We start from the raw sequence: 23,734 nt of genomic DNA on the forward strand, positions 1-23,734 counted from the left end.
TTAAAGTTGCCCCATAGTCTCCAGACTATTATTGTCCATAAGAAATCTATAGCTTATAAAAACTCTTTAGCTTTTAGTTGGAGCAGCCAAAAATTCTTTCCACTCCACATAAGACAGCAAACACATTTTGGTGCTACTTCCCCAAGTGATCTGTTCTGTGAACCCCTGCTCTGCACAAGTATAAAATTCAGCCATTATCTGCTAATTTTAGAACTGGACAATGCCTTTCGCCATCTCTGACTATTCAGAATCAAATCAGTAGGCCTGCTTACCCTCTCCAATAGTGGAGAGTATTCCTGTGGCAGGGAAATTTTAGTCTGATATTCTGAAGAGGCAGGAAGAGGAATGTGTCAAGACTTCTTAGTCCTAGCTTCATCCTAACTTCACTCAGGACTTTATTTGAATCAGTCTCTCTTCCCCATCATTATAACCACACTCTAGTTCAAGCCCTCATCTCCCAATTGTGGGTACTACTTATAATAAAAACCCAACTGGCCTATGGTCTCCTCGTTTAATTTTCATTAATACAACTGCCCAAATCATCCAAGTGTATGAATTTGCCCAAGTCATTTCCTTGCTCAAAAAATTCTAAGTGGCTTCCCTATTGCTCTTGAGATGTAAGCAAATTCTTCACTTACTGTGACATTCAATCTTGGCTCCAACTAACCTTTCCAGCCTTACTTCATAATACTTTCCCCTTTACTCTCTGTGCTCCAAACAAGCTGTTCCTCCATGCCAGGAATCTCTCTCCTAATGTCTTTATCTTTGCCAGCTGAAATACCTCTTTTCCTTCTGATATTTCTCGGGTCCTATCTCCTCCATAAAGCCTCTCCCAATTTCCCCATCCCAAATGTAAATGTTTTCTCTCTCTCTCTCTCTCTCTCTCTCTCTCTCTCTCTCTCTCTCTCTCTCTCTCAGACTGACAGTTAACAATAATTTATTAAGCACCTATCATGAGCCAGGCACTGTGCTAAACACTGGGGATACAAAGAAAGACAAAAGCAAGATTTTTGTTCTCTAGAAGCGCATAGCTCAATGGAGAAGTCAAATGTGTAAACAATTATGTACAAACAAGAGATGCAAAAAATCTTGGAGAAAATTTCAGAGGGAAAGTACTAAATTAACAGGGGAATTGGAAAACGATTCTTATACAAGGCAGGATTTTAGATAAGACTTGAATGAAGGAAATCCAAGCAGCAGAACCCAAAGAAGAAAGAATTCCAGACCTGGGGAACTGCTAAGTGCAACTTCCTGGAGTCTGGAGAGGAAGTGACTTGTCTGAGGAATGGCAAAGAGATCAATGTAAATGGATTAGATACATATATGGAGGAAAAAGAGATTATGAAGATTGAAAAGGGAGAAATGGCTAGGTTATAAAGGACTTTGGAAATCAAACAGAAGATTTTATATTTGATCCTGGAAGTAACAGGGAGTGTCAGTAGATCTCCCCTTTGCTCTAATCACAATCTGATTATAATTATCTGCATACATATCACATACCCCCACCATTAGAGTATAAATTTGAGGCAGGGCTTGTCATTTTTCAGTATTTGTATTATTTCAAGTGCTCTGAGCCCAGAACTTTGCCCTTAATGTTTATTTAATTGAATATGATTTCACTCATGACGTTTCATTCTTTCACTGAGCATTAAGGCGTTTATTCTGTCCATATAATTCCACTTCAATAGTGCTTGAGAGTGTAGAAAGAGTCTTAAGACCCTGTGAATCTCACAACCACCTTGAGAGTTTGGTAGTGCCAGCACTGTTATTTCTGTTTTATATGTGAGGAGACCGAGGCACAGATCAATGATTACAAAATCAATATCAAAGTTAGGATACCATCTTGGGATTTTAATTTAGGTTCACAGTTCTTGCCAATATAACAGAAAGCCTCCATGAAATATATAGAGCTAGTCAGGTACTGGGGAAGAAATGAAGATGAAAAAAAATTTAGGCCCGTCCCTCAAGAAACTGACACTCCAATAAGAGACTTCTCTTACACAGATCAAAGTAATGAAATGAGAAGTGCTCAAGTAAAGCATCAAGCATAGCAAGATTTGAGGAGATTGGATATTGAGGACAAGAACTCTAGGCTGAGACTTGGATAATTTCAATAGGTGGATTCTGGTTCAAATTCTGCAATGATTTTGTTCTATGATTTTGGACATCTATAAAGTGATGGGGATAAACTATGTTCTTTAAAATCGCCAGCATAATCAAATCTGGCTTGAACTGTATCTGAGGGAGGCCCATGAACATTTGTGTCTAGATAGGCAAGGACATTTAGCAATCTTTTATTGAAATATCATGAGCTGGAAAGAAATACAAAACTCTGGATGTTCAACTTGCTGGGGCAATTAAACTCCAAACCTGAAGTGGGTCCATAAGTTTAGCATTAAGTCTTCTAAGGGCTGAGAACTGGGAACAAAGAGGCAGGAGATACTCTGAAAGGCTCTTCCATCCATTTATTAGTTAACAGGTCAACTCTAGCTACTCAGTTCTCCCAAGTCAAAGTGAGAATCTTCATGGGAGAACAAGTTTCTTGAAAGGGACACAAACAAACAGCAACTTCCCCATTTACTTGGGTCTACAGGTGTTAAATCTTACAAAGGAAGATACAGACACTAAAAGAGGAAAGGGACAGGAAAAAGGCATCTCCCTCAGGGATCAGACAGCGGAGATATTGGATCTTTTCTGCTTGGGCTGAAAGGGGCAAAAATAGTAGCAAAGGCAGAAATACCAAGGATAAAGATTTCGATCCAATATGAGGAAAGTTTCCCACCCTATTAGAATTGTTTATAAGTGGGATAAACTGTCTCTAGACATAATAAACTTCCTTCCAATTGGGATAGTGGTGGTGATGGTAGAAGCAGAAACTGGACAATACCTTATTTTTCTATAGTGTTAGAAACTTTGTTACAAAGTGCTTTTTCTCAAAATCAACCTGTGTGGTAATTAGTACAAGTTATCTTCCACATTTTACAGAAACCAAGAGGCAACTTGTCCACTTTTACCCAACTACTGAGTGTTAGAGCTGCGCCTCAAATCTGTGTCTTGATTCTATCGGCTGGAGATTCATTATTTGGGCAAGAATTAGATTATAGGATGTAGAGCTGAAAAGGATGGTGGAGATACTATGGTACACAAAGCATGAACTTTGGGCTAAGACTTAAAAGATCTGGGTAGGGGGGGAGTTCTAGTTCCCACTTTGCTACTCTCTTGCTCTAGGATCTTGAGCAAATTATCTCCCAGGTTACATAATAAGAGTTGGTCTTGACCTCTGAAGTACCCATCTCTAAAAGTCTATGAAATCAGAATGATCAAATGGACCTTTAATAAAATGGGCAAAATAAAATTCTCTGGTAGAATAGTAGTGGGTAACATCAAACACCCAACTCACTGATATTTTATCCAAATAATTCATGGCTACATATACATCCCTCTTTTTTCCTCTTTCTCTGTATATGGAAATATTCAAATTGTTGGGTTTGTACCAATTTGAGAAATTTTTTTTTAATTTACCTGTACCATGAAGATATTTCCAAAGTTTTAAGAAAAATGCTCCATAAACTATAACAAATGCTATGGAAATTTTATTAGTAATAATTATAAGAAACAAACTATCCCTGCTGGTGAGACATTTTCCAGCAGGTCAATGAAGAAACCAACTCAGCTTCTCAGACAGATCAAGATAAGACAGTTTCTGTCCAATATCATCCTCATACTGATTTCTGACAATTCTTACTCTATAAAATTCACAAATTCTCTATGCCTCTGTAATGTTTTTTTACAAGTTGCTACTCACTATGCTCTCCTCCATCACAAAATAAATAAATAAACGAAATAAATAAATTAAATAATTAAATTGGGAAGGCTACCAGGTGGCTAAATCTCCCAACAGTGAGCATTTCTCTGCTCTTTGCTGGTCAGTCCTCAGTGAATCAGCCCAGGCATTCACCCAAGCCTTCACCCAAGATAGGCATTCGCTAAATGCTGTTGTGTGTGGACTTAAGTCATCTGCAGGACCTGCTCCTTTCTCTGCAAGTACAACTTCCAAGACATCAGGATCACTACTTCTACACAATGAGATATTAGAGGGGGAAAAAAGACTTACTAAGGATTAAAATCAGAGAAGTGGCCTTGGTTTACTTTCCGACATGCATTAATAGTTTTCCTGTACCCTCTTTCATGAAAATAAAAGCTACATTAGACTTCCCAGTACTTTTAGTGAAAAAAAAAAAGTGTTCGTTTTGGCAAGTATGTGATCCATGGGGTCCTTAACCACTATGTGAGTGAAAAGAGATGCTAAGAGGACCATTGAGTCAAAGTATTAAAAAGAGTGAAAGGTACAATATATACATTTATGCTTTATTAGCAAGAGGTACAACTTTCCACCTGCGGGAGACATTCATAGGAAGCACTAAGGTTTAAAAAACACTTTTGTATTTGTCAATCAGAATGCATTTATTAAGCATTGACTATATACCAAGCATTGTGCTTGGGAATTCAAAAATTAAAATGAAGCAGCAATCTCTGCCTCAACAAGTCTACATTTTATCACAAAACTTATGCAAAATATAAAGAACTTATAAAAAATAAATGGAAGGTATAGTGAAGAGAAGGTGAGGCTTCTGGGGATGGGGCAAAGAGAAAAAGGCAAATTTCATGAAGAAAGTGGCATTTAGGTTAAGCTTTGAAGGAAAGCAGAGATTCTAAGAGATGGAAGGGAGGAGGATATTTCAAGAAAGGCAGAGAGCCAATGCAAAAGCATGGAGACAGAGATGGGAGAGACTAAAAATGATGGAGGGGAGAGAGACAGATGAAAGAGAAAGGGAGAGACAGATGAGAGAGAGGGGAGGTTAAGAGAGAAAGGCAAATGGGGGTGGGGAGGGAGTAGAGAACATGAGAACAGCACTAAGTACAACTGGATTCTAAGAGTATGTGAAGGGAAGAAATATATTAAGGTTGGGAATGGTTAGGATGCTCTGAATAAGGAAGAGAAAGGCTTGGTCCTCTCCTTGGTCTTTGGGACTATTACTTTGGCAACTGTATGAAGGTTAAAGAGGAGAAAGACGTGGGAAACATGCATTAGAAGGTAAAAGTCCAGATGAGAGGTAAGAAGAATTTGAAAAAGGTGGTGTTCTGCCTCCTCCTCTCCCCCCAGTACCCATGAGGGATGCTATGGAAAGAATAGCATCCCAAGAATCCTCTTGTCACACACAGCTCCAAGTAGCACCTTGTCTTAGTAGTGGTGAGATGGAAGTTCAGAGAAGTGAGCTGCATAAGGTCACCCAGCTAGTAAAGAACAGAGACAGAGATGGCTCTTGGGGCTCTTATTTGTTCTACTTTGCTTAGAAGTACCTCAGATAAAACTGGTCCACTCTCTAATAACAGAAGAGATTTCAGACCCAGGAGAAGTGGGTTTGTGATCTCCAGAATAAATTATAAGACCTCTGTCAATTAATAAAATCTCAGTAACCCAAAGATCACCTGTCAGTAAACAGTCTGGTTCAACATTGCAAAGCAAACATGGCCAAAACATAGAAACTCACCATGGTTATTAGAGTGGTTCCCCCCCCCCCCCCCTTTGATCCATTGAGGTGATCTAATGGATACCTGGAGCTATAGGAAGACCTGAATTCAAATTAAGCCTCAGGAGACTTACTAGTTGTGTGACTCTGGGAAGTCATGCAGTCTTTGCCAGCCTCAGTCAGTATACACTCAGAGCCTACACAATGCAGGAGCCAAAATTTAGGCTCATTTTTGTTCAATAAAAACTCCCTCTCCCAAAATCTGGGGTTTTCTGAAGGAGAAGCATGTCAGGTCTTAAACTTTTGAGATTTTCTAAGGCAACTTGCCCATCCCAGCCTCTGCTCCCCATCCATTTCTTCTTCTGGTCTCTCAGTAAAACTCCAACTGTACTAGCTGCCCACCAGCACTTCTCTGCTTCTCCAGCATGGCTCCCGCCGTTCCCTCTCCCTGGAAGGCTACCTGCTCTTTAAAGCTTCCCCTGGGATGCTGCCATCTCCATTCCCTAGCCAGATGTGGTCGGGCCCTCTTCTGACCCACCAGTCCATACACTAGCAAAGGAGACAATGTTATCGGGATGCATCTAACCCCTCCCCCCCCAACACACACACACTCTGAGCTCACCAGAGGAGGAGCTTTAACTCTGTGGCCACAACTCCCTGAACAATGCTCTGAAGCTCACAAACAGGGCTCCTCCTGTCAAGGAGTTCTAACTACAGGACCAGCGCACACCCCTCCACTCTGCCTGACCGTTGCTACTAGGTGGAGGCCTTTTCAGATGCTTTGCTACAACCAAGCTCCCTGGATTTGTTTACCCACAGGTCAGACCGTCTCCCCTATCGGAGCAGTCTGTTCAGTCTTTATCAGATTCTTGGGAGCATGGCCACACTGCTGTCTCCGAGCTGAAGGGAAAGGAAGACGGGGAGCTTCTCTGGAGGTCCAATACATGCATGGCATCCCAGAACTGGAGTCTCAGAGCAAGGAAGGACCCACACATAGGGCATTTCAAAGAAATGCTTTGTAAAATGTGAAGTTCTTCACAAATGTGAACTACCACACAGGTCAGTTCCTTCATTTTAGGATGGCTCAAAGAAGGTCACACAGTCACTTAGATGAGAAATGAGGTTTCCTCATCCCTAAACCCCCCTTCCACTATGAAATGATTGCAAAACTATTTATTTTACTCCTACAAAGCCCATCTCCTGACCTGGGAAACAAAAATAGGACACCCAAACTTGGGTTAAAAAAAGAAGTCCCATCCCTGGGATGGGCAGGAGCTCTGGGACCTTATCTAATTATCTGCAAGGGGAAGAGTACCAATGGCCGAGGGCTATAAATGTCCCTTCAGAGAAGGTATAATAGGCCTGGTTGGAAAGTTCCACCAACCTCTCAGCCAGCATGGGCAACAGAGTGAGACCTGTGCCCTAGAGGGGGGCTTTTTGTAGGGAGGGGACAACTGGTGTGGGGCTTCAATTTTCCCACCTGAAAAAATAGGGCAATGCTCTACCTCCTCTGCTTTCTTTTTTGTTCTCTTTAAATGGGAAGAAAGGGAAAGAGGCAAAGAAGAATATTATCTGAAAATGAAGGTGATGTTTAAAAAAAAAAAAACTTAAGTAAAAATATTTTTTGAAAAGAATTACTATCCCTCCCGCTTTCACAGGCAAGCCAAATGTGGGAGTTCAAAAAAGTTGGAGAAGGAAAGTTGACTACCATGCAAATATCCTTTTAGTTCTTCTAGTAAAATCATTCCTTTTACTCAAAGCCTCTGGATTCTCCTCCTGTCTATTTGACTGCTTCTTTTCAGTTTCCTTTGCTGGCACCTCAGAGTTTGCTCCCGAGACATCTCTCTCCTTTATTCTTTCTCTAAGTCAGCTCTTCCTATGGGAAGATGACTTCCTACATACCTAGGACTCTAGCCCAGGCTCTCCAGCTTAGCTTGACATCTGTCCTGGACTGTATATCGCACTGATTCAATAAGTCCCAAACAGGATTCACTTTATTTTTCCCATATACACCTCTATCCTTCCTCCTAACTTGCCTAATTTTGTCAGGGAGGCAACCATCCTTTCTTCACTACCACCCCATATTCAAAAAGCTTCCCAGTCTTGTACATTCTGTGTCCCCAGTATCTTTCACGTCTTTCATACCTGCCTCCTCTCCACTCCTACTACAACAGTCCTGACCCCCAGACCAGGAGCTGCAACTACAGCAGTTCCTAATGGGTGGAAGCGTAAGGTTCTGGAGGGCAGGACTCTGCTTTGGTCTTTGTATCTCTAGCGGATGCCCCCTTTTCTTTACTTTCCCAATGTTGATCTCCCTGCCTGCCTCTCTATTCTAGTCCTTCCTCCTCCACTCAATGGTCAAGTTAATTTTCCTAAAGCACATACCCCTCCCAACCCATAAAACTAGTAGTTCCAGACACCTCTAAGATCAAATACTAAGTTCTCTGTTTGGCACCCAAAGGCCTTCAGCCTCTGGCCCCATCCTCCTCCTCCAGTCTTTTGGGACCTCATATTACTGGCTCCCTTGTTGTTCCTCAAATGAAGTCACTCCACCTGCAATACCATGGGCATTTTCACTGGCTGCTAGGGTATTCCTCCTCATTTCCTCCCAGTTTCCCTGGCTCAGCTGAAGTCCCAGCAAGAAGAAGTCTTTCCCAACCTTCCTTAACGCTAGAGCCTTCCCTGCAGCAAGTGGGAATTGATTGTCCCCCATTTATCCTTCTATAGCTTGTTGGGACATAGTTGTCTGCCTGTCATCTCCATCAGACCATGAGCTTCTTGAGGACAGGGGCTATCTTTTGCCTTTCTTTGTATCCTTGTTGCTTAGCACAGTGCCTGGCACATAGCAGGGGCTAAGTACTTACTGACTGACCAGCTGCCAAAGAAATATATCTAAAGCACACCCCGCTACACCATCCCCCTGCTTCTAAGTGATAAAACCCAAGCCCCTTGCTTGGCATTTCAAGTTTTTCTCAATCTAATTCCAACCTACCTTTCCAGATAAATTTCCCATCCCATGTCCTAGCCTTTATCTAGGCTGCCCTCTGTCTTTCAAGGCATTCCTCTTTACTATTCAACTTTTGGACCATTCAAATGGTCCTCCTCCAAGAAGCCTTTCATAAATTCTCACCATCCCACCACTACTTTGTATTTAAGAATCTGTGACTATGTTTTCCTCCAGTAGAAGATTTTGACTTTGGTTCTGTATCCCCAGTGTCTAACAGATAGAGGCATCATCATTGCTTAGTGAACTTCAGCCTTTCCCTCCTCCAAGAAACCTCCTCACCCAGGCTTTTCCTACATCCCTCCAGCCTACCCTGGGGCCTCTTTCCTCTCACAATACACATGGTGCTTTACCAGAACCCCTTCTTTGAACAATCCTCCTAAATGGAGGAATCTCATCTCTACTCTCTAAGCCCCTTAAGCTAATGTCTTATAGTTCCCTCCTTCTTTCTCCCAGAAGCAGCTTTGGAGACTCCCTTCCTCTCAATAACTGCTCAGCCTTTTGTGATTTGACTTCTGATCTTATCACTCAATTGAAACAGACCTTTCCCAAGTTCCCTCTAACAACTGGGGATTTATTTCCCCCTACAAACATCCATGCCTCTCTGCTCTGTCAGGGATGCAGCTATCTTTTTTTCCTCTACTCTCACCCACTGGCTCATGTATTGTCTCCCCAATTGGGGGAAGCAACGATCCATCTCTAAATGGCCAAATCTGAGGGGCTTTATCATTTTTAACCAAAGATTCCCTAGTGATCGATCACCTTTTCATCCTCAATGATTTTTCAGGGGCACTCTTCTGCTTTTCCAGCCTATCTATTCCTTCTCCCCCAAGATTCTCCAGAACTCTCTTTGCTTGTCTCTTGGTGACTTCACCAGCTCCCATGGGGTTAATGATCATCTCTATATAAAACAACCAGTTCTATAAATCTAGCCTCAATCCCATATCACCAACTCCATGATTTATCAAATTCAATATATCCATTACAAAATATTTATCTTTCTTCCCTAAATCCAACCCTCTTCCCAAGTTCCCTTTTTGCAGCAGATACCATTCCTTCTTCTCTCAGGTTTATAATCTTGGCACCATCCTTAGTTTTTCTCAGTCTTTCTAACCCTACTTACCCAATCTGTTGTCAAGCAGCCATTTCTAACTTCACAACATTTTCTACATCTGACTCCTTTTTCTCTACTAAACAGCCATTATTTCTGTTTAGACTTATCACCTCTTGCCTAGATCACTGAAACCGCCTCTCAATTCTTAATTTCTCCCTGCCTCCAATCTCCAGCTCTAGTAATTTCTCTACACAGCTGCCAAAGGGATTTTCCTTAGCCATCTATTTCTCAATAAAAAATTTGTGGCTTCTCATTGCCTTTGGAAGTAAATATAAACGTTTCTTCTATTTAGCTTTTAAAGTTTTTCACCTGCTCCCATTCTTTTTTCTGCCTTCACTGTATATATCATTACCCCTTCTGTACTCTGCTATCCAGCTCAAGTGCCCTTTTTTCTGTTTCTCACAAACAGCCTTCTAACTCCCTCCCCCCAATGCATCTGTATTGGCCATGTGCTCCTGTCACCCTTCCTCACTTCACTTGTTTCAAAAAAGGCCTCTTTATCTTCAAGAAGGAATGCTCAAGCATCACCTTTTATACCAAGCTCTTCCTGATTTCCCACCACCCGTACTGGAAATTGCTAATACCCCTTCCCTACCTAGTATGCATTTATTTTGATTCCTTTTATATTTATTCTGTATGTTTTTGTAATATAATTTTTGTCTGCTCTATTAGACTATATACTTTTTGAGGAGGATTCCTTCATTCACTGTATTTGTATCCCAAGCTCTTAGCATAGTGCCTGAAATACAGTAGACAATTAAGAAATGCTTACTAGGTGATAAAAAAAAGACTGTTCTTTATTTTGTGGGTCATTTGGGATATAAGACAGCTAGAGGGTAAGCACTATGTTTCATTCATCAAACACAAATCATAGAGAAGGTAACTGCCCTTTTTAGAGATCATCACAGGTACTCTAATGGGAAACCAGCCTACCTGGAACCAGGACCATTTATGTAGCCAACTTCACAACTCAGTACTCAAATTTCTAAGGCAGGGAAAAATTAAGAAACTTGGGGAGGCAGAGTCAGCTTTGAATCGTTTAGGACAATCCTATCTATTCCTTCCAAACGCGTTTGAATAACCTATGAATTTCATCTCCTAGGGCCCAACACAAAAAGGATGTCCCAAAGGCAAAAAGAGAAGCTATCGGTATTTACAGGATACTTGGGGTAACAAACAACCAATTCCCAGTGTTCAGTGCTCCCTATAAACAACAGAAAATAGAGAACAAGGCCTATTCCAGAGACAAAAGGGAAAGTCCCTGATAGAGACAAGAAGGTTGGAATCCTGGTCTGTGTTCTCTGAGAGAATTCACTCTTTAATTCTCCACCACATGGCAATGAACAGTTTTTTTAAAAACCAAAGTGTATGAGGCATGAGTCATTTTAGGAGAAACAGCTGGACTTGAGGATATTCATAACTTGAAAGAAACTGTAATCTCAAATATCTAAGAGTGAGTATACAAAAGTGAACTGCCAGGCACAGCCTTCATTCAGTGAAGGGACCAGTAACTTTTCTCCCCACTTCTCTTTTTTGAATGATTGACATCATGCTAATCCTTAAAACTACTTGGATCTTTCCATAGCCCAAAGAAAAAGCCAACGTTCCCATTAACAGAGATGTCTACAGACAAGTGAGTTAGATCAGTTGAAAGCTGACAAAAGTTAAGCTTGGAGGTGGGGGGGGGGGGGGGGAAGAAAGCAGAGGAGAGCACACAGAACATCTCAGCTGCTGTTGCTGAGCCACTAAAAATCAGAATTGTGCCTCTGCCAAAGGAGGAGGAGGAATAGCTAACACTCCAAACTCAGGAACACACAAGCAACTGAGCCATAAGGAAACCCAAGTGTGAAAGGAAAAAAGGGGGAAAAAAAAAGGTCCATGGCACATTTCCTTTTTACATCAGCGGTGGTGGCAATACAACCCCAGGCTGCAGCAAGTTGGGAGTTTGGCTCATATGGCCCAGTGCCCAAAGCCTGGAGGGACAACTGGGTGAAAAGGAGGGGAAAAGAAGCTAGGATATGTCCTGGATAACTAGATTTCTAACATGAACCATAAGCAATCGTAGGTCAACATTTTAAGCAATGAGATTTACAAAGATGGAGTGCCCGTGGGTATCCATTCTTGGAACTATACTTCCACCTACTTGTTCTAGTATATCAAGCAAATGGGAAAAGTCCCTGGGGAGGAAGTCCTTCCACCAATCCCCAAAGTCATGAATTATAAGAAGTCACATCAAAGGGGAGGTACATTAGTCACTTTCTACTTAACAGAATGTGGTTCAAATAACACCATGAAGAAAAAAAAAGCCTCATTTCAATATACCCCACCACCAGCTCATACCCCTCATTGCTTGGTTCAGCACATGGAGTCTTGAAGGTACAGACTTAAGAGTCAGGGTACCTGGGTTTCATCATTTACAAAGCAAACGACCTCATCAAACACATCCATGTACCTAAGGCAAAATGTTCCTCATAAAATGAGGTCAATAATATTTGTAACTACCCACAGTATAGGACTGTTGGGTTGCTGTAAAAATTAAATAAGAACCTGCAGAAAAATAGTTAGCTAACTGGAAAAAGCAAAACAGCGTCAGGGATTTTGGGGTTACCACCTGATCAAACTGTCTCTTTTTACAGATGAAGAAATTGAGGTTATACAGAAGGGAAGGGCCTTGCCTATGTACATGTGAGTAAGAAGTAGCTGGAATTCCAGCCTGGGTCTTCAAGCTTCAAATCCAGTGCTTGTGCCCCTTGAACATGCTGCTTCTCCAAGTTTCTGAGCCAGGGGAGCTCCACTAGGAAGGACAGAACACTGTACCCAGGGAGGGGTAATCCCATACTCCTCACTACCAGTGAACAGAAACCTTGGGCCCGCCCTCATATTGAATTCCCCTTGCGTCATGAGCATCCCCTTACAGATCCACAAGTACCCAACCCCAATCACATAGGGACCAGCAGGGGAAGAGAAATAGAAACTCCCCATTTCAGGAAGTTCCCAGAAGGAACCAGCATGTGGCTCCAGCGTTTATGAGCTACTTGGCCACAGCAAACCTAATCAAATGCAGTTAAAAACAATATTAAAGGCCATTTCTATGAGCATATGGGCAAATTACATATGTGCAGGCTTATCCAGCCCATCAGTCCTTGAAGCAGGGTTGATCCAAGCATCTCAGCTTGATCACAGCTCCCAACTGTTCAGGAACATCATCCATGTACGAGGAACAACAAGAAGTACTTCACAGCCCGAGTTTTATTTCAGAGGGATAAACTCTGCCAAGCAGGAGAAGCCCAAGCTCTACCCAAAGCCTGGGTCCTATAGCTTGAGGGACCATCAGAGATTTGTGCCAAACACACAAATGTGAGTTTAGGGACCCTCCCAATCCAGGGCTTACAAACAGTCCCTCAAAAATTTCCTGGGCTGATACCAGTCAACACTGCCTGTGACCGCAACCACCCCGAGGGACCCCCCAAAGGGACTTGCCAAAAAGACAGTATATGAAAACTTTACGGTCCATAGTGCAGCCCTGAAAGAAAATGAAGACCCAGGAGAGGGAAGCCTCTTGTCAAGGATGTGAGAATTCCTACCCCTTGTCACCAGGCACATTCGGAAGTCCCGAGACATATTAGTGACCTCAAGGAAACTTGCTACCTGACTGGAACAGGGTCTTCTTCCTCCACCTCAACGGAGTCTGGAATCACCCTCTCTAACAATCAGGGCCACCTCCCCCCCCAGCCTTAAAAGGCAGGGCTTCAGAAACAAAAATCACTTGGAATTCAATGAAGCCCACCGAGCCGCAGGCAGACTATCTGTGGAAAGGCAAGCATCCCAAGCCTTCTGCTTCCGTCTCAGTTTGGCTGGGCACATCTTCTCCAGGAAACCTTCCCAACCAGCCCCAGCCCTAACACACATTCACTCTTTTAGGGCTTGAACATTCCACATGCTTTTTCTAGCTTCATCCACACAGTCATATCCGCTATAAGCACTGATTCCTTTGGGGCAGGTCAGAGCATCTCCGATCTGGGCAGCCACCGAGTCCCAGAGAAAGGGAAATGAGTCAGAGAACCCAGATCAAGTCCAAGTTCTGTTACTCTGAAAAGCCGCGGGCCCAGCTTCTGGCTTGATTACAAGCACAGTCCTGGGGGAGGCCCCATCCCACGGTTTGCTCCGACAGCCTGCCTCTGCTCCTGGAGACCCCCGCTCCTGTTGCTGCTTACGCCTTCTTCCGTACACAACGCACCTGCCTGCACATCACCCAGCACCCTGACCACCCGGCACAGGCACAACAGCTATGCTGGGGAGTTTACAAACTATATAAATTAATGACCTTTTTTTAGTGTGGTGGTTTAATAGGTGACATTTAAGTGGTATTTTATGTGCTCAAAGTGCTTTGCATACATTCTTTAACTTAAATTTTCATGATACCCAGTGAGGTACACAGCAGGGCTGACTCCCAAGTCCATGCTCTGACTGTCTGAGATGCTACTTGCCCTTCAAACAAAGCTCAGGAATATGACAATTCACACTCCCTAAAGCAACCCAAGGCCAGTGACTCTGGAAATCCTGGGATATATTTTGACTGACCTAGGAAAAACTTGAGGCAATTTCTCTTTTCTGCCAGTGAAGTAAAGGAAGAGGGAAAGAAACCAAACAAACACCCTTTTTGGGAAGCTGTAGTATTAAGCAAAGAACAGATACTTGGTCACTGTTGACCCATAGATCAAATAACTCTTGTCTCATTACTAAGGATGCCTTGAAGGAACCCAGAAAACCTTTTCACCCGGACTCTAATCACTTCTATCACATCCAGCATCTACCTTTCCCTTCTAGATAGATCCATGCTATTTCTCAAACTCATGGAGCTTCTATGTGAAAAGTTATTCAATTGCCTAATTAATCACAGAATGTCATATTCAATGGGGGGCTTAGATATAAAGACAAGTCATAACCTAGTATAGTCCTCAAAGGGCTGGCAAGAGAAGACCCATATAAATGTAAGGCACAATGTATTAAATCTCACATGTCTCACTAGGCTCTCTCTGACCTCACGAAGATGTGGGATGAGTGCCCAAAGACCACATACCAGAGGTCTCTAGCACTGGCAAGTCTTACAAGAAGATGGAAAGGCTGTTGGTGGGTGACCAGCCAACTGATTACATCTCCTGCCTGAGAATCCACTAAGATAAAGTGGGAGAAGCTCATCATCACCAGGAAGCTGGGGGAAAAAAAGAATTTCTCCTCTGGTGGCCACAGAAACTCCTAAGACCCAGTCCAGTGCTTGGCACAATCGGTGCTTAATAAATGCTTCCAGGAGGACTTGTGATGGGTAGTGGTAGAAAGAACCCACCTAACACTGATGAAATCAAAGTTGTGAGGAATATTCAAGAAAAGTTTTAAGAAGTACATGAAAAGAACTCAGATGAGGAAGAGATTACTGACGCCAGAGAGAACACACAGACCAGTCAGTCCCTGGGTGGTGGGCTTCTGCCATAAGTTCTAGTGGCTTTGGAGGGAGGGAAGACTTAGAGAAGGAAAGATTTATTATCTTTTGTCTGGTCTCTGGTATTTCAGAAATGCTGACATCTCACTCAACTACAAATCCCTAAAGATAATTTGACCCCAAAAGCAAACAGTTTTTGGAAGAAGCTTGCCAAGGTAAAAAACTTAGGAAGAGAATATCTGAGCAAACTGCCATCTGGGTCCAGCCTCCTCTTTCTCCCGAGGTGTAATCTGAGGATTTAAGCAAACCCCACCAATAGTAAGGAGCAGAGCTGGATTCTATCTTGGGTCAGCTAGTTCTAAAAGCCAGTACCTCATAGTGCTTCATGCTTATAGCCTTCCTCCCAAGCTTCAGTCCTTTTCCTCACTGTGAAATGCCAATGGATTTGGTGTGGTACCCCCTTTTCATTGCCATTGTCTCTTTGGTGAGCCTTTCTTCCTTCCTCCTTTCTACCTAGTCCTATCCTTAAAAGACTTTTCTCCTCTTTTCCCTTTCTAGTTCTACCCGTCACTTTCTGAAATACTATTTTTTTTAACTCTACTCCAGAGAAGTAAAATGCAAGAAGACCAGAATTATCTTGGTCTTAGAACTGTTTATTAATCTGCCTGTCAAACATTCTATACAACCATTTACATCTTACTACAAAAACCTCCTGGGTACATATTGACAGCTCAGCAAGTATTTACACAAAGCTCTGAAACATTTGGTTCCTTTAAAAATGGAGAAAGTGCTGTGTCAAGCTTCTATAGCTCTACCTTTCTCTTTACCCCTTCTCCCTCCCCACTTTTATAAAGAGGAGTTTCTTCCTCTAATTACCTCTAATCCACCTAAATTACCCTTCCACAATATTGGGCCATCCTATTCAAAAAGTCCACCCAGATAACCTCATAGACTCATGAGGCTTAGAGTCTAAGCTGAACAGGACTGATTTAAAACCTGCTTATTCACCCCCTCTCCAATCCCCAATCTCCTCCCTGCTCCCCACCTTAGCCAGACAGAACTCCAAAGAGACTTTTGCAGAGCTGAAGTTTTAATGAGATCTGTTAAAATTGTACAAATATTCATAATTATCAAGCTCTGACTGTTAAGAATTGAAAGGAATCCTTATAGATCCAGCCTACTCTTCTCATTTTAAAAATTAAATGAGGTCCATAAAGTCCCATTCAACTGGCCTAAAGTTCCCCCCTACCCACCCAGTTAGCTAGAAAAGATAAATCCAGAGACCCATCCGGATTTGATTCCTATGCTAGTGCTCTCGGTAAAACCACTATTTAGGGAGAAGGGATTCACTGCAAGAGACATCAAGGATAGTAGGGATTTGATCCAAGGCAGAGTCCCTGCCTGACAGTGCAGTCTAGCCCAGTACTCCTGAAGAGATGTGATGATGAGGGTCCTCCTTCTTCACTGACATAAAGGCTAGAGAACTATGGTGATGATATGAGGTAAATGTGAAGTTCCTCAAAGCAAGATGTCAATGTCCCTTGTATGTAGGGAGAGAGCCCCAGTGAACGTTCTAATTGGAGAATTTTGGAGATCACTGAGGAACTCAACTCTTTCACTCTGCAGATGACCAAATGAAGATCCAGGAACAATTATCCAAGGTCATACCCAATGGGCCAGGGGCTAAGCACTAATACTAGATGCAAAATTCCTACCAGGTTACACCCACAACTCATTTCAGAAAATATCCAGATTATTGATCAAATAGAGGGCAAGACCTACTTATATTACCTGCTTTGAGCAAAAGAGGAAAAAATCCAGCGACAAAAACTATGGCACACCAACACCCTGCTTCAGATCTTAAGAGACCAAGACTGATGAGCAAGAAAGAATACTCTGGTGCTGACTTAGTTGGGAAATCATCTCAGAGGCATTGCTTGCTTTTGGGTTAAAAGAACTGAAGTCAAACACAACAATGGGGAGGTGAGGGGGGTAGGAAGAGAAGTGGGATAGGGACCAGAAAAAGGGTCCTTTGATAGGCAAGCTCAGTTGTTTAAAATGTCATTCACAGAACCTCTGGAGCTCTAGAATGCCTCTGGTGTAAAAAGCATACCCTCAGAAAGGAGGCAAGCCAACAAATGAATGTTTAATATGCTCCAAGAGATCTTCTGTTACAGAAAGAGATCTTTCTACTTGTGACTAGGGTTTGCCTCACACAAAAGCAAAAAGAGGTCCAGATGAAACCTCCCTAGCCCTACTGGAGTCACAGCACTAGAGCCCTGGTTGGCTACCAGCTATGTGTAGAGCTTCAGGGCCATCCCTCAACATGGAGGGGATTCAATGTCCTTATCTGTAAAATGAGTTCCCATGAAGCGTGCTATCCCTAAGAAGGTTGCTACAACTCAAATGAGAAAGATGTGGCAAAATACAAGCACCATATAAATTTAAGGATTTTATCAACAGCCACAATAATAACAATGCATGAATCATTGATTACATTTTTGCAAGCATTCTCTCTACAGATGTAAATTCTGACCTCTTTCCACCATTAAAGACAGCTTTATGAGTTGTGATGGCAAAAAAAAATTTTAAGCAAAAAATTTAAAATCCTCTGGTCACTAATGCTCTGGTGTCACTAACTGCCTCTGCAATAATCGACATTGGTCTTCATGACAGTCCCAGCAAGATTTTCTATGTTGGGAAGGTCAGGGTTTGGTCTCCAATGATATATCCTCTGATTACTTGAGGTTACCTAGATATAATAAAAGAAGAATCAGAAGAGGACCTCAGTGAAAAATTACTTATATTATTCATACCAAAATGCACTTAAGGGCTTAAATTCACTGGATGTTTATTTTGATCCCTTTCTCCCCCCACTCCCGCCCACCCCCACCCCCCCACTTCTAAAAGAAAAGGTCTGGAAAAAAATAGAACTGGAATAGTGGGCGTTCATCTGGAGGTGGTTTTCCTAGTCCCTCCTACTTCTGAGAGAGCTCCAAGAGTCCTGTATTTCAGCCAGCCCAGATTGCCTGCCAGTAGGCATTCCCATGATAAAGACAGGAATCCTGGATCGGTTTCCCAGGAGTCAGATACTCTGTTCAATAATTCCATAGCAAATAGGAACACAGCAAAGTTCCTATAATCAAATCCATTGTGGTCCTCCAGGACCCCCAATAGTACCTGTGAATTTGATAAGTTTGCTGGATCCCCCAGATGTATCTTTTAAAGGGCGTGAAACAAAAGCTTTATACCAGGGTCTAGTTCCACATTTCCCAAGCTTCATTCCAAAGAACCTTACTGGTGTTCTCTGCTATATGAATGGCAGACCCCATGAAAGTATTTTGATGCCAAAAGTATTTTCTCCTTTCTATAACAATCTAAACAAAACACATTTTTAACAGCCACTTCCCAATCTTTTAATAGACTTGATTTTCACTTTGGCTATAAAGTTTATTATCTTGGGACTATACTATATGTATTCAAAAAAATCCAATTACTTCAAACATATTTTAAATCAGATCTTCCACAAACATACTGTTTCTCCCCAATGGAATGTAAGCTCTTTGAGGCCAGACAATTTCTTTTTCTTTTCTTGAAAAAAAAATTTTTTTTTTTTGGTCTTTGTATTCCCAACACAGAAGCACAGTGACTGGCCCCGAAGTAGGCACTTAATAAGAACTGCGGAATGAATGGGTTTCACCAATATTCAAGCGCCTTTGAATTACTCATCCTATACTAAGCTTTTCCTCAATGGCAGAACCTAATACAAGAAACACAACCACGAGAAAAAAAGAACAGATAAAAAGTTTTAATTGTCTGCTGTAGATCAAAACTTCCCCACCCCCATGAAAAAGATTCGGAACTCTGGCATTTATATATCCTTTATTTCCTTAGAGGGCCAGACTCAAGTCTGACACTAGCTGTGTGATATCCCAGGCAAGTCACTGAACTTCTCAGAGTCCCACAAGTCTGAATTTGTCATTTGCAGAAATGGTGTAGGTCTGCCTTCCTTCATTGGTAGAAGCAATTCCTTCATCTAGGAGATTATTGGTCATCCCACCCCCTAATTTCCTTAAAACCCTTCTCTCATTTTAATAGAAAACAGAAATCAAGAATTGTTTCAGAAAAACAAGGCAGTAAGAGTCGAATGTTTTAGGAATGTTCGTTCTGTAACATGATTTCCTGGGATAGTTTCCCAAAGTTAAACATTTTTTTCTTTACCAAAAAGAAAAAAATAAGCTACCTGTCTTTCCCTGTTTATTCTTACACAGCATTTACAGGGAGCCCACACAGAGCCCAGGAGCGCCAAAGCTGGGTTTTCTTCCACAACTCTAATTTCATCTTTTCCCTATCGGAGACTGCACTGTAGAGGGACTGAGAAGAGGTGGTACACGTGCCTAGCACAATTACCGATGACGGGAAAGGTGGAACTTTTATAAATGGGCGTTTGCACTCAAAAAAGAGGCGGCAGAGACAGCATGCATCCAAACTCCCAAGGACTCAAAAATGAAAACCCCAGCTGTAGGTGCCCCAACCACGAGCTACATTATCAGGCCATCCAAAGCATTCGGTCTGCCCCTGTCCTTATCCATTTCAAGGAGTTACATGTGGAGATGGGGAAGGAGAAGACAGAGAAGACCCAAGATGAAGCCCAAACCCAATTTTCCTCCAAAATGCCAAGAGTTGGCAGGTCTTTAGATTTCCCTACTTTCTTGTCTACTGTAGAGACAGGAGTGGAATCATTTCTAGTACAAAAGAATTAGTTTAAGTTCTGTGGAGCAGCAGGAGTTAAGATTCGAGATACACTAATTAAAATCTCCATTCTTATAAGAAAAAAAAAATCACATGTACTAGAAAATTATCTTCTCTTTATCTTAGCTACATAGATCCAAAGTCTTCAACCCAAACCCTGGTGTCAGAAAAAAGGTGAAAAGATACCAATGGTGAAAAACAATGGAACACAGAAATGAATTCCTTAAAAAATGTGCGTTTGAAGCAAATCACTGAGAATATCAGAAAGGCTCACGCTTGTTTTGTGTTTTTTGCTTTGGAGATGGGGGGGAAGGGGGAGGAGGAGAGAGAGATTCTGCTATAACATAAACACAGAAACATGTGTTTTGGTTTTCTCTTGAGCTCTATCTTAAATTGCTTATTGGGTGATCTGAATTTTGACTCAAGTCAGATTCAACAACCAATCCTAGAAATGCTTTAAGATGTGAAGTTTTTTGCCTGGAGCAGCAAGATGGATTAAATAAGGCCCAGTCTCTTTTCTCCCCAGCACATGGCCTCCCCCTCCCCCTTACTTATTGTTTATCAGGAACACTAGTTTGTAAATAATGGGCAAAATAGAATATAAAGGGAATAAGTACATCAAGGCATTAAGGCTTCAAGGAGAAGAAAAGCTAAACTCAAAGATCAGTTCAGGGAGTTCAGGAGGATGGAAAAAAGAGAGAAATAGGGAAAGGCTCCATCAAGAAACTAGTGCTGTTTGAATTGGAGCTTGAAGAGGCAAGATCAGTCTTTTTTCTGCCCACAAAATGGATATTAACTGTGCCCTAACTATATTATAGGGAGAGACTCCCTCCTTCAAGGAGGTCAAGTCTGCCACTAATACTCTTTTAAATCGGTCTCTTGAACTTCAAACAAAAGAAAGTGTTAAGAAGCTTCAATATGTAAAGAATAAGGCCTGGTTTCCTTAAAAGAGGACTCATTAGAAACTAATTCAGGATTACCCAGGGTTAAAAGCTCCCACAAGTTCCTTTTCAAGTCCATTACCCCCTCCTCATATCCCTGTGGTCATCCCCCTCCCCCCAGGAAAAACCAATATTCAAAAACTAATATAAAAGGTCCATCTAAAGTAACTTCAATTCTGCAAAACTCATGGGGTCAAAATTACCAGAGACAAATGCATCTTCAGGACCCATCAAAGAAATCATTTATACCAATGGGAAAGTCACATACCCCAAACAAACAGCAACCCCATTGTAGAGAAAAACCCAGCTCCTGTTCTGACAACACAGAATCTATTTCAGGCTGCATAAAACATAACTAGCAAAATAAATCCAAGGTAGGAGTAAAATGCTGCTGCCTGCTCTTTTGTTTCGGGCACAATGCAACAAGGGCAGCCTGTCTGGGACTCTGCTCCTGCTGATACACGATTTGCTGCTGAACCTCCTCAAGGTCACAGCCAATTTCAGTTCTGGAATAAAAGGCAGATAGTGGCAGTGATGGTTTGGGTTATCACTGGCAGAAAAGCAGAGTGTAAAAGTTTATGAGCTCATCAGGATTGTTGTACCATTACATCAGAGGCAATTATAAATGGCCAAGAGCAGGAGATGGGGAGCCAATCAGATCACAGATAGGATGTCAACCTAAGACCAACTGTCTCCTGGCTTTGACAGAAGGATTTTACCTCCATAATTCAAATCCCAAACCAAAGCAATCTGCACTCACTACTCCAATCACTCAGCTGTTTACCAGCGCTTCCAGGGAGAAGCCCAGGCCACTGGGCCAGCAGAGACCAAGAAAGGAGATGGCCGGGGCCGACCTGGACACGCCGCAGCCTAGCTCTAGCCGGCCAAACGAGGCCCTTTCCCTCCCTCTAAGGGCCTTGGGGGCCGAGGGGCCCCCCTGGGCCCGACCGCAGGGAGCGAAGGGGCGGCCCGGAGAGGGACCAGGCGCGGGGGAGTGGGGAGCGGGAGAGCTCCCCTGGAGCCTCGGCACACGCTGCCAGGGGCTACACCCCAAAGCCCGTGAGAAGCACGCGACGCCCCCCCTGACCCCGGGCCAGGCCCGCGCCCTCCCCTCCTCCCTAAGCCCTCCCCACAGCGTGCACCCCCAGCCCCAAAGGCAGGGGCGGCCAAGGGTGGGCGAAAGCCCCAGACGCGGCTCTCTACGAAGCCCCACACAAAGGCTGGGAAGCCCAGGCGAGGAAGGCAGCAAGGCAGCCATTTTAGGAGGAGAGAAGAGTGAGACAATGGCAGCTCCCCAGCCGGGTGGGCCCGGGCGGGCCAGGGGCCCCGGCGCCCCCCTCCTCGCCCCGGCCAGCCGCTCGTTCGGCCCCCCTCCCCGGACGTCTCCCCCTCGGAGCGCTCCCTTTACCTGCGGGGTCCGGGTGAGCGGCTGCCCGGCGCCGCCGCTGCTGCTCCCGGGGCTCATAGGCGCGTGGTGGCTCCTTTGTTGGCCGGCTCCCGAGGCGGCCGACCCCCAGGCCTGACCGCTGCCCGCGTATTGCGAGGCCAAGTCCGCGGGGCCCTTGGCGGTGCCCCCGTCCTGGGGCCCGCCCCCGCCGTAGTCGCTGCCGGGGTAGCCCGGGTAGCCCCGGGCCGAGCTGGGAGACGTGAGCAGCTGGTTGAGGGTGGGGGTGGCCGTGGGCTGCGGGGTGCCCCCGCCGGCCGCCGCGGGGCCTCCTCCACCCATGGCCCCAAAGCGCTGCGGAGGAAAGGACGCGGCTGCTGCTGCTACCGAGGCCGAGGCGCTGGACGCGGGGGGTGGCTTGGAGCCGGCGGCGGCCGAGGCCGGGCCCGGGGCGCCGCCTCTCGGGGAGCCCAGCGCGTAGGCCTGGGGGGGCGGCGGGTAGGCGCTGCGGTTGGGGTAGTAGGAGTTGTACTGGTGGTTGGGGAAGCCGTGGTCGCCGTGCGAGTTCTGCGGGGGCCCAGCGTAGGGCTCCAGGCCGCCACCGCCGCCTCCGCCGCCGCTCTGCAGCGCTGCCAGGCCAGGGCTTTGTTGTCCGCCATGTTGGTGGAAGACAGCGGCGGCCACGGCGGCGGCGGCGGCCACGGCCGACGGGCTCCGGCCGTACGCCTGCCCGAAGCCGTAGGCGGGGGGCGGCAGGGCGGCCGCCGCGGCGGCCGAGTGAGGAGGCGGCGGCGGCGGCGCCCCCACCCCGTCGCTGCTGCCGCTGCCGCTGCCGCCGCCGCCGCCACCGCCGCCGGGCGGCTCCGGGAGGTTATTGTTCAGGGCGGGCCTGGGCCCCGCGTTCCCGTTGGAGTTCTTGAGGTCCGGCTCCGCGCCGGCCCCGCCACCGCCACCCCCGTTGCTCTCGGCCCCGTCCTGGAGCTCCTTGCCGAGCGGCGGCGGCGGCCCCCCGGCGGGGCCCTCGCTTTCCGGGCCGCCGGCCGCTGCCTTCATCTCCCCGCGCTGCTGCTCCGCCGCCGCCGCCTCGCCCCCCGCCTCCTCTCGCTGCTGCTGCTGCTGCTGCTGCTCCGCTTTCTTCAGCTCCGAGGGCGGCGGCGGCGGCGGCGGGTTGCCCAGGCTGCTGGCGGTGGCGGGGGCGACCTGCGCGGCCATGATCCCCGCTGTCTCCTCCGCCGCCGAGCGCCCCGACCCGGGCCTGTCTTCTCCTCCTGCTCCCCCCCACCCCGGGGCCGAGTCCCCCGGGCTCCCCTCCCCACCCGCCGGGCGGGCCTCGGCTGCTGGCGCGGCTCGGGCTCTCGCTCGGGCTCTCGCTCGCTCAGCTCCTCTCTCTCCCCCCCGCCCCGCCGGCTCAGGCTCCGGGCTGGCGGCGGCGGCGGCGGCGGAGGAGGAGGAGGAGGAGGCGGCGGCGGCCGAGGGGGCGCCGGCGGCTCAGCTGCTCCTGGCTCTGGGGGCTCGGTGCCCGGGTCCCCCGGCTCATTCCCCCAAGCCCTGGCCTGGGAATGAGGGGGGCG

The 23,734-nt window shown here is 45.2% G+C and overlaps 1 protein-coding gene across 2 annotated transcripts in view; it reads right to left on the reverse strand.

Moving 5' to 3' along the window:
* The window catches only part of ARID1A (AT-rich interaction domain 1A), an 88,762-nt gene extending 65,295 nt beyond the window's left edge, over positions 1-23,467 (reverse strand). Inside the window, exon 1 of one of the 2 annotated variants that reach the window (XM_051988099.1) lies at positions 22,188-23,467. In XM_051988099.1, the coding sequence (XP_051844059.1) occupies positions 22,188-23,375 (1,188 nt within the window). In that variant the 5' untranslated portion in view covers positions 23,376-23,467. The remainder of the gene's footprint in view (positions 1-22,187) is intronic. The other variant, XM_051988100.1, reaches the window with a different exon arrangement.
* Positions 23,468-23,734: the final 267 nt, after the last annotated feature.

This window comes from Antechinus flavipes, chromosome 3 (assembly GCF_016432865.1).
Source record: "Antechinus flavipes isolate AdamAnt ecotype Samford, QLD, Australia chromosome 3, AdamAnt_v2, whole genome shotgun sequence".
Lineage (NCBI taxonomy): Eukaryota > Metazoa > Chordata > Mammalia > Dasyuromorphia > Dasyuridae > Antechinus > Antechinus flavipes.